This window comes from Chelonia mydas, chromosome 1 (assembly GCF_015237465.2).
Source record: "Chelonia mydas isolate rCheMyd1 chromosome 1, rCheMyd1.pri.v2, whole genome shotgun sequence".
Taxonomy (NCBI): Eukaryota; Metazoa; Chordata; order Testudines; family Cheloniidae; genus Chelonia; species Chelonia mydas.
Genome location: NC_057849.1, coordinates 239,294,637 through 239,310,370, shown reverse-complemented (window position 1 = coordinate 239,310,370; position 15,734 = coordinate 239,294,637). Strand labels below are relative to the sequence as shown.

Genomic DNA, 15,734 nt, shown 5'->3' with positions numbered 1-15,734 from the left:
TTCCTGCCCAAATACAGGACCTAAGACATCCCCAGTCTGGTTAAAAAGCATAAGAAAGAACCAGCTGATGACAGCTTGGACCATGCTATGTATGTTGGGTTTTATGTAAGTTCCTATTGCATGCCTCCATATTAGGCGACCTCAGTTCACCCCGTGATCCCAATAAAAGCCCACAAGGACTCATGCATCCCATCTGGCTTTGGATCTTTCTGAAACTGTGATAATTTAGGTGAAATCTGCAATTAGGAATGGGCTTCTGAACATTTAAATTGTAGTGTCTACAGATGCATCCTACCTAGGATAGAGAGCCCATATGGAGGAACCAGAAAAATTGGGTTCCCCAGGAACAGCATGTGAATATAAATATCTTGGAGATGATGGGAGTCCTGGACTTTGAGAAATGGTAGAGTCCCATGAGGTCATAGTTTAAAGGGACAATCAGATCCATCACAGCCTATATAAGCACACATGGAGATACCTGTTTGCACCTACTATGGTAGGAGGCCCTCCAGGAGTTGGAGTGAGCTGTGTCCCACAGTCTGTTCCCTGCTCTCCATGTGCCTGGCCAAGGAAAACAAGGAAAACAAAACAGCAGACAGACTGTCAGTTTGTGGTAGATCCTCATGAGTGGTCTCTGGATCAGGGATGCTGGCAGATTAGATCTTTCTCAAGTAGGGAACACCAGCAGTAGATCTCTTCATGACTCATCTGAAGAAGAAGGTGCCAATTTTTTACTTCTGGCTGCATGAAAGATTTGGGTTTGTTTAGTCTGTAGAAGAGAAGATTGAGGGGGCACATGATGATAGTTTTCAAGTACATAAAAGGTTATTACAAGGAGGAGGGTGAAAAATTGTTCTCCTTAACCTCTGATGATAGGACAAGAAGCAATGGGCTAAAATTGCAGCAAAGGAGGTTTAGGTTTGACATTAGAAAAAAACTTCCTAACTCTCAGGGTAGTTAAGCACTGGAACAAATTGCTTAGGGAGGCTGTGGAATCTCTGTCATTGGAAGTTTTTAAGAACAGGTTAGATAAGCACCTGTCAGGAATGGCCTAGCTATTATTTAGTCCTGCTTTGAGTGCAGGGGACTAGACTAGATGACCTATTGAGGTCCCTTCCAGTCCTACACTTCTGTGATTCAAAGAAAAGATTTCACTAGCAAGAGATGACCTTGTCCACTGACTCTGGAAGGTAGCTTCTGTACACCTTTCTGTTAGTCCCATTGGTAGCAAAGTCCTGGCAAATCTCAGGAGAGAGCAGTTCAGTTATCCTAACAACCGTATGCTGGCCCATCCAGGCATGGTTTTCAGATCTGTTGTAAATGGCCAAAGCCAATCCTGTCAAGATTAGAATCAGGGCTCAGTGTGACATTCTATACCTTGGGGGAGCATACTGTAACCCCCATATTCCTCATTTTCATATAATCGTGATCTTACATATAAAGCATGCTTTGTAAGGTATCGGGAAAGGTTATGATCTGCTGAAAGTCATTTCTCTGTCCATATATGTGTATAATTAATGTATATAAAGTTATGAGAATTTTTGTTGTATGGTGGTCACTAAAACATGCTGTAAATTGGGGAATCAGCCAGATATTAGCTCCCTGGAGGCAACAGCAAGGAAAGTAACCAACGCCCGGGTGGGGTGTCAAACAGCCCATCAACAGCCATTGTCCAGCAAGGGAGCTACAATGCAGTGACTCACCTGCATGAGGCCACACCAGGGGAATTGCTCAACCTTGCTTGGAGAGACTTAGCAGTGCCCCTCCTGACATGCCTGGACTTGTGCTCCCCAAGCACATGGACTGAGGGTATAAAACAGAGAAACTGGACACATACTGGGCCCTTCTCCTGCCCCCACCTTTGCTGTAAGCAAGATACTAAGAAGAAGAAAAGACTCCAACAGAGGAGATTGGCCCAGGTTTAAGGAACAAACCTGTATATTAAGGACTGCAATATCCAGTGGGATGAGAAAAACTGCTTAATCTAGATGTTGCCCAGTCTAATAGAGTTGAGAGTTTAAACTGCGTGCTTATATTTTATTTTAGTAACCACTCTGATTTTTTGCCTATCACTTAATATTACTTAAAATCTATCTTAGTAGTTAATAAATTTGTTTGTTTGTTCTACCTGAAGCAATGCGTTTGGTTTGAAGCACGTCAGAGACTCCCCTTGGGATAACAAGCCTGGTACATATCAATTTCTTTGTTAAATTGATGAACTCCTGTAAGCTTGCAGCATCCAGCAGGCATAACTGGATGCTGTAAGACGGAGGTTCCTAGGGTTGTGTCTGGAACTGGCGATATTGGCTAGTGTCATTCAATTGCACAATCCAAGCAGCTTACATGCCAGAGGCTGTGTGTGAACAGCCCAGGAGTGGGGGTTCTCACAGCAGAGCAGGGTAAGGCTGGCTCCCAGAGTCAAGGATTGGAGTGACCTAGCAGGTCACCGGTCCATATAACACCGGGGAGGGAACACCAGATCATCACCTTCAGAACAAGAGAATCTTGTTCCATTCCATCTTGGAAGCTCTCTCCCTGGTACCTTGGTTCCTGCCTGCAGTGTGATGAAATCAGACTCAAGTCAGACCCCTTTACTTGAACAACTCAGAAACTGCTGGAGTACCTTATTCATCTGTCTGCATCCATCTTAAAGACTAACTCAATCCAGATACATTTGATAGCTATTCTGATCTAATCATAGCCTAAAGTAGACCACTGTCTTTATATCCCATTATTAGCAGGTTCATGTGGGGCTTTTAAAGCCCACCTTCCATTATAAAACTTCTTCTGTTGTGGGATATCAGTATGGTCTTTACATAGGGGATGAAAGCTCCTTTTGAACTCTCTTCCTCTGGGTTAGAGTGTCTTACATAGAAGTAATTTTCCTGTTGACAGTGGCATCAGCTCACAGAGTAAGAAAACTTCAGGCTCTGGTGAGTGATTTGCCTTTGTGACAAAGTCAGGTGGGACAACTGCAAGAGAGTGGTGGAAGGCAGGTATATTAGCTCTAGAATTATAAGGGCCCTTTTTCCTATAAACTGAGAAGGGGTTACCCTAGGTCAGTTAGGAACACCTGAATCCAATTAAGGGCTTCCTGAGACCTTTAAAAACCCCTCCTCTGGTGAGAGAGGTGGAGAAAGAGACAAGCTGCTCCAGGGAGAGAGGCTGCTCTCCTTCCTACAGGGGGGAACAACCAAAGCTGAGTGCCCGTTTAGGGAAGGACTGACACCCCGGGGCCAGATATAGGACACCACCACCCCAGCAAGGGAGCAGGGAAAGGTATCCTCCTTTGTTTTGTGTTTGTAAAATGGTTTCTTTTTGTTTGCTAGAGAAGCACTTCTTGGGCCTACCGTGAGGCCTACCTTGAAAATACTGATAAGGGAAGACAGACACTGTTCAGAATGTGGTTGATTTACCCCAGGCCCCGCCTCTGCCAGAGGGGGAAGCGCTAAGTCCAGCAAGATAGAGTAAGTGCCTTGCCACACCTTATATCAGATTTTTCAAAGGATGAAGTGGTGCTATGGACTCATCCGATATTCTTCTCCAAGGTGATGAAGTTCCACCTTAATGAGCCTATTGTTTTACCAACATTTTTCTACACTCGGGCCTCACGAAGATTGGCATCTTTCACTATACGCTTGATGACAGAAGGTCCTTGGGGTTCTGTTTGGCACAGACTATAACCCATAGACAGTCCACTCAACTTTGCTTCTTTTGACACCAATTCATTGGACAGTCATATTACTAAGAGGACAGTGTCTAAGTGGATGTCTGATTACATTTCACATTGTTAAATCTGACTGCCCTGAAACTAGCTTTTTCAATGCTCACTCAATTCAAGGCAAGGTTGTGCCACCACAACATTTTCAGAAATGTTTCCATCACAGACATCTGCAAAATAGCTATACAGACTTCTCTGCCCATGCTTATTTACAAAGCATTACTGCATGTATTCAGCGTTGTGGGGGAGGAATCTTGTTGTAGACTCTTCATGCTCCAAAACTAGTTTCCAAGGTAGAGAAGGCCAAACATCTCCGACCCACAGAATGATTTGCTTTACTTCATGAAGTCCCGTATTTTCAGTTGGATTTTCTTTCTTTTGGCTGTGTGCTGTACATTGTTGTACATTGTTTTTGTTGAGTTTGCAAGGAATCTTAGTAACACATATGAATTTGTGTATACATTTAGATAAACCCTCCCTGTTCACACTGTTGGCATTGACCTTAATTATTGTTGCTCACTGGAGCTCTACTTTTATCTTTCTTTGAAGAGATTACTCTCCAGGAATGAGACTCCTGACACAAATAGCATGTTTAGCAAAGAGGAAATGATTTTACTTTTAATTCTGCTTCTCTGAAGATATCATCGTGCAGAATTCTCACTTGTCCATCCACCTCCCCTCACAGATTGGCGGTTACCTCTTTTGAGGTGTTTTTTTTATTTTCTGTTGATCACCTTGAACTGTTTAATTCTTCCTGGAAGCTTCACCCCACGCTCAGCTGGAGCATCTGACTGAAATGGCCAGAGGGCAGCATTTATACTCCATGTGGTGGTGCAAGACAACCAGTAGGGCTCCTGGCTCATGCATTCCCTTGATAACACTGCTTTCAAAAAGACCTTAGCTTGGGGAGTTCTGCTGGTCTTGCACTAAAGAGCCAAAATCCATGAATGGGAATCCTGCAAGGAGGTTGTTTCTTCAAAGAAGCAGAATTATATATGTCATTTTCCCTTTTGATCTCTTTAAATTTCTCTTGCCCTCCCTCTCCCCCACCTCCATGCAACATAAACACTTCTGATTACTGTCACCATGAAGACTTTACTTTGGCATATGGGGGAGTGGGCGGGGGAGTGAAGCCATGCCACCAAGTCAGTATCAGTGCTATTCTGTGAATTTGCCAGTAGTAGGTGCTTTACTGTAGTGTCTTTGGAGTGTAGTTGAGTTGCTAGAGTTTCACTAACTTGAGCAACTTGAGACATAAAGCAGCTCCTGAAGCCAAGTCTCTTGCCTTGCAATTTAGCACTGCTTCTAGGTGACTGTGCTGGTTCTTCCATCCCTGCTTGAGTACTGGACGTTTCCTAGCCTTTTCCATTCCATTAGAGCTGCCAGGCTATCATCCAGCTACTGAGGCCAAGTTAATCACATATCCAACATGTTTCGAAGCCATGCTGAGTTCCTTCTTAATTTCCTTTCTCGTTCCTTTCTCCTTTGAGAGCAGTTACAGAGTCCAGAGCATTCCCCTCTGTCTCCTCCACCCCACTTACCCAGCTCATGTCATTTTGAGAGTCATGATCAGGTTGCTTTTGCATTTGTGATTTTTGGCATAAGCCCCTCTCCAAAGTATATTACATAATCATAAACCTTACGAAAATGTTGTTGTAATATTTCTTTAATAGTATTAGAAACAGGAAATTCAGTGTTAGAAATCCTAAGTTTTGAAAGTATAGAGACATAGTAACAGCCAGCCCAAAGAACACTAACTTTGCCTTCAGAGCAAGGTACTGAGAAACATCAGAAATGCTGAGAGAACCTTATCCACCCATCACAAATGTTAGTCCTAACAACAAAAGAAAAATGTGAATGTCTTACACTTAATCATATAGTGGTTGCCTTCTTTATGACAATACTCAGGTCACAGATAAGAACATACTCTACCAATTCCTGGTTAGATATTTCACATTGTGAAGGTAGTCATTTTCCTTTCTTCATTAAGATTCCACTACTTGCACAAATGTCATTACACACACAACTAATTGGTGAGTCTACCTATAGAAACCTGTTAAACACATCATATGAAATGACAGCACTTACTTCAAAAGCACAATTTGGAGACTGTGCAATGAATAAGGCAAGGGTTTGAGAATCCATTATTCCTTCTAGCCAAATTCTGGTTGCAATTATAATAGTGTGAATGCAGAGTAATTGAACTGGAAACGTAAGGTGGTGTAACTGAGAAAGTTTGGTCCTCATTGCACAGTCTGGACAAGGCATAGTGAATAAGACAGGAGATGTACTCTCTGAACAAAATAAGTATTTAATTTCCATAGAGAAAATAAAATTTTGGTTGACAGTGGCTGTACTGTGTGCAGCATTCCTGTTAATTTCTATTTTAAGAAGTTTTTTTCCCATCCTTTCTATGCACTGTACACTGAATAAGGAAGGTGTTCTGCAGAAGTAATAGCGTGGTATCATGTAATTTAAAGTCCACTCAAAGGGACAGAGTTAGGGTTATGCAAGCAATTGTAATTTTAACTTTTTCTAACGTTTGGGTACTTAACAATGCCTCTTTGATATTCTCAGTTTTGTTTTGTTTTTAATGAAATATGTAGTAAAGAGAAACACATTTTTGCTACACATATTCAACAAATAAAAACACTTCTGGGCTGGAAGCATGCACTGTGACAAATTTCAGAAAAATGTAAATTACAATGGCCACGTTATAAATCTTTTAAGCAAAGGGATTAAAACTGGCTTTGTAACTTACTTTCTTTGCTTGATTCCATTCTTGCTGTCACAACACATGCCTGCAGGAGCCAGAAATACAGTAGAAGGCTGTGTGCTTCAGCTCCCAAGGTGGAGACTGTAGAAATTACAGAGACTTTATGGTTGGGGTCAGTGCATGACTCTTTTCTATTCCCACAGACTCTTACCTCTTTGCTCTGTGCCCCCAGTGACAGCTCTAAACATTCACAACTAACACCACAGGTGTGGTTCCCTACCTCAACAGGGCCTCCTCTGGCTAGCAGAGGATGGGTTAACTGGCTCTCATATTGACCTAAGGGCTTGTCTACATGGGAAAATTGACTGTAATAGCTGTTGTAGAATAAGCTGTTCCATGATAGCTCCCTGTGCGGACACTATTCCAGAACAAAAATCACTTTATTCCAGAATAATTACTGCGCTCACAAATCACAGTACTTAATCTGGAATAAAGTGACTTTTATCCTGAAATAGTGTATCCTCACAAGGGGATACAGGGACATACTGCCTGATAGCTTATGCTGCAATAGCTATTCTGGTCTTTTTTCCCTGTAGACAAGATGTGAGCATCACAATGCTAGTCTAGGGTGAAAAGCGTAAAGCAGGTTGTGGGAAGCTCAGGCTCCTCGGGGCTCTAACAAGCCTGTGGAGAAGCAACCAGAGAAAAATATCAATGCTAGTAGTTCCCAGAATGTTACACTGCTTCTGGCTTCCTCTCTAAAGCTGATGCTCAAACCCAGATTGTGAGGTCTCTGAGGCAAGGACTGCATTTATGCAATTTCCTTATAATGCCAACTATGAAGGAGCCCTTAGGTGCTACCAAAATACAAATAATAATAATGGTCTAAAATGTGATTTTTTTTTTCCTTGCAGCTTCATGGTGAGTTAGAAAAGGGTGAGAAGGACAGCGCTGAGCTGCAGGAGTTTGCCAATGCCATCCTACAGCAGATAGCAGATCACTGTCCTGACATTCTGGAGCAAGTCGTCAACGCACTTGAGGAGTCATCATGATCTCAGCTGCTAGCCTGAATAGAACAGAACACCTAGTGACCAAGCCCAGTCAGTCCAAGAAGTCATGAAAATGGAGAGAATTGTGAAAGAAGGACAAGGGAACAGGAAATTTTGGTGCACCTTTTACAAAGAAAGAAAGGAAAACTTTATAAATTACATGCTACCTTGGTTCTTCCAGTCTATGGTTACTGAATCATGTCTGCATTCATCCTCTCACTGCCTTTCTACTTTGGTATCTGCCTCCCAGCTAACTTTCTCTGTTGAGGCTTTTGGATACATCTGAGCAGAGACTTGCTGAATCCAGTGAGCACAGAAGAGGGCTTTTGGACATGAGTGGCTATGATTTTTCCTTGAGGTAGTGAATGGGGGAGCACTTGTCTTTTGTTGCTGTTTTCTTCCCCATACAAACTGAAAGCCTGAATTTCTTAATACTAAGACTGAGAACAGTGATAAAGGCCAAGAGCTGATCACATCAGCTATCTCAGGATTTGCTGTCTGTCTCTAAATTAGTGATTTCTTATGAAAAGGGGAAAGTCTCCTTATGTGGTCCTACTGGTCACTTCCATGCAGTAACTGTGGGACAAGATAGGCATATGGGTGATTTCTGATTGATGATTTCTGTTTATTTAGCCTCACTTTTGTTGTTCATTGGCTCTGAAGTACTGAGAATGGCTTTTTTTTCAGAAGAATGTTTTCTTTAGTTGGCTTTCTTGGTCTGTCCTAGTTATTTTGCATCATAGTGTATCTCATCTGTATCTTGTAAATTCTTGTTTACAGAGAGCTTCCTTCCTTCAAACAGGCTCTGGGCAGCAGGGCAGCTCCTGGACTTGATTTTTCTCCCTTACTATTGATAATTTTTCAGGCAGTGGCTTCTGTGAATTCTAATTGCCAGGAGAGGAGTCCTACACATTGTCTGCGTGAGAAAGTTGCAACAGTTGACTAAAAGTGTGATTTTTTTAAAAACCAATTTAGGTAAACTCGTAGAACAGGCTGTCTGATCACACTTACTTCAATTTAAATCAGGTTATTTTGATTTATCTTAAGAATCGATTGAAGCTAAACTAAAATAAGCCCTTCTTAAATCAAAATAAGAGTATCTGCACCAGTGGTTCTCAAATTTCTGTACTGGTGACCCCTTTCACATAGCAAGCCTTTGAGTGCGACCCCCCCCCCCTTATAAATTAAAAACACTTTTTAATATATTTAACACCGTTATAAATGCTGGAGGCAAAGCGGGGTTTCTAGTGGAGGCTGACAGCTCATCACCCCCCCATGTAATAACCTCGCAACCCCCTGAGGGGTCCCGACCCCCAGTTTGAGAACCCCGATCTACACTATGCTTTCCAGTGGTTTAAGTAATTTGGTTTAAAATCATACCATCAGTTAAACCAGTGCAACTTTTGAATGTAGATGAGGCCTTAGTCATAGGCCCATCCACCCCTTACCCTTACTAAATCCCCTGCTGATAAGTGATGTGATTTCACATAGCTGATCTGTTTGTCCTTCTATTAGCAAATCAGAATCTGCATCATGGCTAGGACTCTGAATGTTCTTTCATGCACTTTGCACTAACATTGAAGACATGGTTTTGTTGCAAGTTTTCAGTGAGCCTCTGAATATTCAAAGGACAGAACTTTTTGGCGTCACCCTACATGCCCCTTAAAAGAGTTATCCCCTTTTGAATTTTTGGTGCTCTCGTATTCCAGGTTAAGAAAACAGAGTTTTGTTACATTAAAGAAGAGGGTGGGAAGACTTGGAAGCCAGTATCATAGTGGAGAGATTGCTGGCTCTTCAGTTGCTTTCCCAGCAGGTCTGCGTCAGTAGTCACTGTCTTTACTCCTGGTGCGTCGGCTCTAGCTCTGACTGATCTTTCAAAGTCTAGAAATATCTGATATTAAATGTCTGTAATCCAAGCCTTTAGGGCAGTCTCCCAATAGACCCCTTTCACCATTTGGAGCCTGCAATGTAATTTCCTCTCCCCCTCATTAAATTCTGAATCCACATCACAGAGCCCTTTCACTGCCCAAAATGCTGTAGTCCCAGTCAGCTAACCCCATTTCCTTGTCTTTCAAGTCTGCAGATCAGTTTCCTTCACCCCTTTTTCCATTTTTGGGTTGACTAACCCCTCTGGATATGAAGATGATTTGCAAAGACTTGAGAGTCAACACTCACCCTGCGCTTATCTGAAAATAGCACTGAAAGTCAAGGCAAGAAAAGGTTTTTCACTGGCATTCCCATAAAATATAATGAATAGTTTTAAAGTAAACCATGTCTAAGCTCATTCTACCTTTCTCATTATGAAAGGACATAGTGGGTTATCCATTGCCAACAGCAAACCACTTAAAGGAATTCAACCTTCTCCTCTTATTGGTATAAAAGGGAATGTCTTAGGGGGAACTGGATCAGTAATGGTGTCCCTTCCTGAGTTTCCTATGATGTTCACATTTATTTGTTTTGAGCCTTTGTTGCTTTGCAAATCAAGAAATACAGCTTTAGTTCTCACTGCCGTAATAGGCAGTGTCTGATGCTTTTTTGTCATTGAGTGGGAAAGGAGTGGGAACCTGACTGGTTGCAAGGGTGAAACAGCATGTACCGGAAGACATATAGACAGTGACTGTACATACCACTGAGCCATGCCTCATACCAGAGCCGCTCCCTTGGCCTTATTATTTGAGTCAGCACGTTTTGATAGAAACTGTTTTGAAATCTTTCCTCTTGCTTTCTCTTCATCACCCATAATTACTCACTTTAGGAATTTAATGCTGCCTATAAAACCATCACAGCCATCGTTGTAGCATCTTCCCACCACCACTGCTTCCTGACTGTCCCATTAGCTTATATGGTCAAATCTCCAGCTGTCCTTGTTCCCTGCTGTAAAATAATCCTCTTTCTGTGAGAAGCTGTGGAATTTCCCTTATCGATGGTTCAGATGACTCCTACTCGTAAACCTTTTACTGAGATGCTCCTTGATAGTGTTTCTGGGGAGGGGAGGGGAGTGAATAGTGGTCATTTGTGGCTATTACTTCAGTTCCCTTTGTTTATTGCACTGCCCATAAATCACAAGAAACCCCCGATTTTCCATGCTGGGACTTCTAGGGTCTTTAACTCAGCTGCCACCATGTGGCTGCACTTCTGTACAACTGGAACTGCCTCAACAAAAGCATGTCAATCTCATGACAGTGGGTGCAAGGTTTGTGCAGTGAAAGCCACGTAACTCCTACTGTTTGCACTCTACACTGCTTCCAGCATGTTCTTTGGACGGATTTGTCAAGCAGGGATAATTCTCACACTGGCCATTGGGTTTTTATCTTCAAGTAACACATCTGCTGTTTTTCTCCATCTGAAATATTGTGCCTTGCTGCATTTCCTTCCATTACCTACTGTAGTCTTGTTGGGCTCCTAGCCCTGCCACTGTGAACCTTGATCTAAGCCCTCAGTAAAGTGAGTGAGCCAGATCTTATCTGGGAACAGACTTGATCTGACTTGATCTCTAGTGAACTGTTACAGATAATCTCCTTTATCCTGCTTAGATAGAGATCATATCATGCTGAATAGCCCTGGGAGCTGTTTGATTCAGGGAGAGATGGCTGGCCATTAATTAATACTGAACATGACCCATCTCAACATTTTTTCTTTTATGGAGTGCCATGCCATTAGCCTTAGGGTAACTCATGGATTTAGGTGACGTAGGATCCATCATGAGATGGCATATCATTCATGCACATGGCGGCGGGAGGGGAGGGGTGTCCTGGTGGGGGGGTATCCCCGCATGCATGTGTGCAGTCACCCAGTTGCCCAATCTATCACAGCTCTTTTAAACTTGTATTTCCCCATCTCAATTGCCAGGGAGACCGAGCCAGTATCCAGGAAATACAGCTCTACAATGCAGTATAGTATTCCTGGCAAATCCATTTGCCCTTTCTGTTTTCCTGCCCCAGAGTCCAGTTTCCAAGGACAACCTTACAAAAAGTCTGTGGAATCTTGCTTATTCTTGTCACATTAATGGAGTTCCGCTTGCTATAAAATTATGATGGGGTTTTATTGGTTTAATAATTTTTTTCTTTCAAGCTATTAAAGTGCTTATTTGCAGAGAAGCTGAGAGGTTTAAGAACTGGAGAAACTCTCCATAATAGATTAAACAGGATATGTTATCAGAGTTTGAGTGTAGATACAAGTGGAGCTCCTCAAGCCCCACTTAGTCACGATCCCCAAGAATCCAAGATCATTTCCTTCGCACCAAATGTGGTTTAAAAACACTAATGAAACGGACACTGCAACACTAGAACTGCAAAAATAGTGACACTATTCGTGACTGGAGGAAGAATTGATGAGCTGCATGCCAGGTGAAACTCTAGACTTGTGGTATTGTCTCTTATGTGGACTACCTTGGCCAGATCTCCCCCTCAGAAATGCCAAACCCTCTTTGCAAAATCCAAACTTCAGGTAATCTCAGGGGGTGGGGATGAAGGTTGTGAGATACAACAATCTTTATGTGCCGTTTCCAGGTGTACTTCTGGACTAATACCTCCTCTAGCAATTTTGTGATACTTTGTGTCTCCTATTATTTTGTACCAGGGAAGAATGGAGACCTCTTTTCAGAGGAGTGCTAATGTCAGAGACCCATCCCTGGCCTCACACACCCTCTTTTCTAAACCCAGTGGTATCTGTTTTTCCTCACCCTTATAGCTCCCACCCATAGCTGCTGCTAATGTTTGTGTTAGGAAATTCTCACATCTGATAAAGGGTAAAATGGAGCAGCCCCCACGCATTGTCACTCACTGCCATGAAGGTTTCCTTACAAAGGGTGGTGGGATAAAGAATCCTCTATTGATTCCAATATAAAGCAAAAGTTCTACTACATCACCAGTGTACATACTCCACAAGGACTTCAATGAACTAAAAAGGAAAGTAGTATAATCGTCTGGGATTAAAAGAAGCCCCTACTCAACTGAGCATCTGCACTGACCCAGACAGCGGAAACAGAAGGCTCTGGATAAATAACACTGCCCCAGTGAAGCTAGTGGAGTGGGAGGGTCAGGCAAAGAGCATTTTTGGACTGTGCTGAACTGACAAGATAAACTCTTCTCTGCCAATCTCATGGTCATGGCAGAGAATATGTGTCAGGTTTTTTAAACAAAATAATGTTTTTAATGGGGTTTTTTTCCATGTAAGAAGAGGGAACCCTATGCTACAACAGATCCTTCTGAACTAAATGGCTGTGTCTGCAATTTTTTAAAAAAAGAAAACTGTTTCAAAACTTTTTAGTGTCAAATGCATAAACACAAGAATGCTGACTTTTTCCAGTGTGTGTGGCGAGTGCTGTAACCTTATCATCGGTATTTCCCCTGACTTTTTCAGGGTATTTTTTCCTGTTTTGTTTTCTGCTTGTCAATATTGTCTGTGTGGTCCTATGGTTCGGACAGTTACCAACAGTGTGTGTCTGTTGTCAGATTAAAAAAAAAAGCGATAGAAGTAGAACTGAAAAAGATGTGTTTTTAAAAATATAATAATAAATGTAAATAAAAGGAATTCAAGTTATGACACAGCAAAGCTCTGACTCCTCCTCCTGGGTTTGTAAGGAAAACGATTTGTGTGGGCTCATGATTATAATCAATTGCCTTTAACAGGCTAGTGACATCAAAACTAGTTTGGTCTCTTAGGAAATCACCCCATACTGTATGTTCCCTCTCCCCCAGTTTTACACTGTACATACTAACCACAGAGTATAGAAATGGGAGGGGGAAATATGTTTTAGAAACTAGTCTTTACTAGTACAGTTATCAGCCCAGCATGTCCTTTAGGTTATCACCCATTGACACAAATGGATTGGATGCTTTGGGGCAAATCTTCAGACATTGGCACTTGAACTGCACCTATAAATTATGTGGGCATGTGCACATGCAGATTGGCTTCTACAGTTACCAGTTCGCATAATGCAATGCTTATATTGCAGGTGCCTGTTTTTAAAACTGTATCCAGCATCTTTTGTGCAGCATTGAAGGGCTTCCAGCCCTTTTCTGCTCCAGTTGTTTCAAAGATTGGACTATATAAAAAGACTCTGTCAACTTAAAACTGCATATTGGTAAACAGACACATTTCTGTACTCGTGTTGTTAGTGACACCTTAAGTTATTTTAAATGAATGTATTTTTTACAATTCCATTTTTCACTATGCTGTTTGTTTACTTTTTGCACTTTTTCTAGTTTGGACATTGAAAACTAAGGCAATCAGTTTCACTTTCATGTCCTGCAGTGTTTGGGTTTATTTGTTCAAAACCAACTGTTTCCATTAAAAATAAAAATCAGGGAACCATTTCTGCTAATAGGCTCTAGTCTTAGACTTTGTAAAAGCTTAGCTCTATAAATCTAAATGTCAAGCCAAACACTGACCCTTTACTCTACTTTTGTCCATTCACCCAGCTCTCAATGGTTCCGATCAGGTCTCAGCTTTAGTGAAGTGTATGTAATAACACTTTTGCTTTTATCTAGTAACCTCAGTATTTGGGAAGAGCATTAATTTCCGTTTGGCCTGTACCTGTGCCAGACTTGCAGAACTTAAGTTTTGAGTTCAGTAATTGTCTCTCTTAACATTTACTGATGTATTTGTTACAGTAATTCCTGGGGCTGCTATACTGATAAAGTGCTTATGGATTTCTGAAGGAGAATAACTCAGATGGGACCACAGCCAGGGGAACCATTTCTGTGCTGATCTAACATGCTGCTCCAAGGCCACTAAAACAGTATTAGTGTTTCTCTCTGATTGATTAAATGATGGATAGCACACCAGATTCTGCTTTACCAAATTGTTCCTGGGAGTAGCCCAGTGGATTGTCATAAGGAATAAAATTTGTGGGACACCCACTCTATAGCCAGGGATCCCTTATTTGCTTTGGAAGAGACATGTTGCACTTTAGTGGAGGAGGAGGTTGGCTTTGGATATAGAGTCTGGCATACTTGAGTTCCTTTTGGAAAAGCAGCAGCAGGAGACATTGATGTCTGTGATGCAAGTGTGCACGCTGCCTTCAACTTGTATGTGTTTTATTGCTGGAGTCATGTTACTGACAGGATAATGAAATTGCAAAGAAAATTGTGTTATATTCAACTTTGCCTTGATAATATAAACACTTTTTGTTCATTTTTTCTTTTTTTTATTCACAAACTAAATTCATCGAGAAATTATAAAATTATTTAAAAACTCTTTGCTGTCCCTTTCTTTCAGTCCCATTGTGTCTTGTGTAATGTTTTCTCCCCCAGATTTTGGATTAGGGAGGGGTCTTGTTTCCTACTGGGGATGCAGAATGTATCCAGAATGAGCTATTCTCTTTCTGTTGCTTCCATCCTTCCAAAGTAAGTTGACTTAAAGTATTGCTCCAGAGAGGGCCTGAATCCCAAGCGAACACCTTGCATTGAGACAATTTCAGAGCCATCTCCTGTGTGGTCACATATCTGGAAGCACATCTTGTTCAAAACTTACAAGTCATCATCCTATAGAATAAAATGCCCACAAGCACATTGCCTGTGCAAACTAAATTAAAGCTCTATCCCCAAGGCATCAGATACCCAACAACATGAGAATGGTGCTAGGTCCCACAAAGTGATCTATGCCAGGCCTCACAGAATGGAAAAAGTGGGTTCTACCGAGTGTCCTATTTCCAGCAGCATGTTATGGGCACAAGCAATTTCTGCCTGTGACTGTTTCATCACTGCCTTCAGAAATCCTCATTTTTCTGGAGTTTATAACCTTTCTAAAGAGAATTACCCATAGCTGCAACTGTGGGTCCCAAGTCCCCATGGGGATGAAATATCCCTTTTAAATGCTTCCCACCAGATCATTCCTACCTATGCTCTCACTTTGAGGAGGATGTTCCTCACCAAAGTGACAGAACACTGTTTGCTTCTAATGAATTTTTCTTTTGGAAGAATGTTGCTTTCTGCTTTTATCCATCTACACTGCAGATTTTTCCACAAGTTTTTTTCTGGTTCTGTGCCTGCTTCTTTCTGTTGATTTGTCATCTCTTCAAGAGACCCGTAAGATCTTGAATTATTGTTTCTGTGATGGTGACTTTCTCTGTGGGCCTCGTAGTTCCACTTCCTTTACCAATTGGATTTCAGTCACTTGGTTGTCAGTCAAACACAACACAGACAGTGTGGAAAAAGAATACCTAGAGATTAGGGGTTTCAAGTACTCTCTGTAATGAATAGTCCAGCGGCCTTTTGATTCTAAGGCCCTGTGTACACTACCGGGG

At 41.8% G+C, this 15,734-nt stretch overlaps 1 protein-coding gene across 12 annotated transcripts in view; it reads left to right on the top strand.

Annotated features, from left to right (window-relative positions):
- Positions 1-14,687, top strand: part of ERC1 (ELKS/RAB6-interacting/CAST family member 1) — a 551,656-nt gene extending 536,969 nt beyond the window's left edge. For all 12 annotated transcript variants that reach the window (XM_043540362.1, XM_043540357.1, XM_037877967.2 and 9 more), the window contains one exon: positions 7,352-14,687. In XM_043540362.1, coding sequence (XP_043396297.1) covers positions 7,352-7,489 — 138 coding nt within the window. In that variant the 3' untranslated portion in view covers positions 7,490-14,687. The remainder of the gene's footprint in view (positions 1-7,351) is intronic.
- The last annotated feature ends 1,047 nt before the right edge of the window (positions 14,688-15,734 follow it).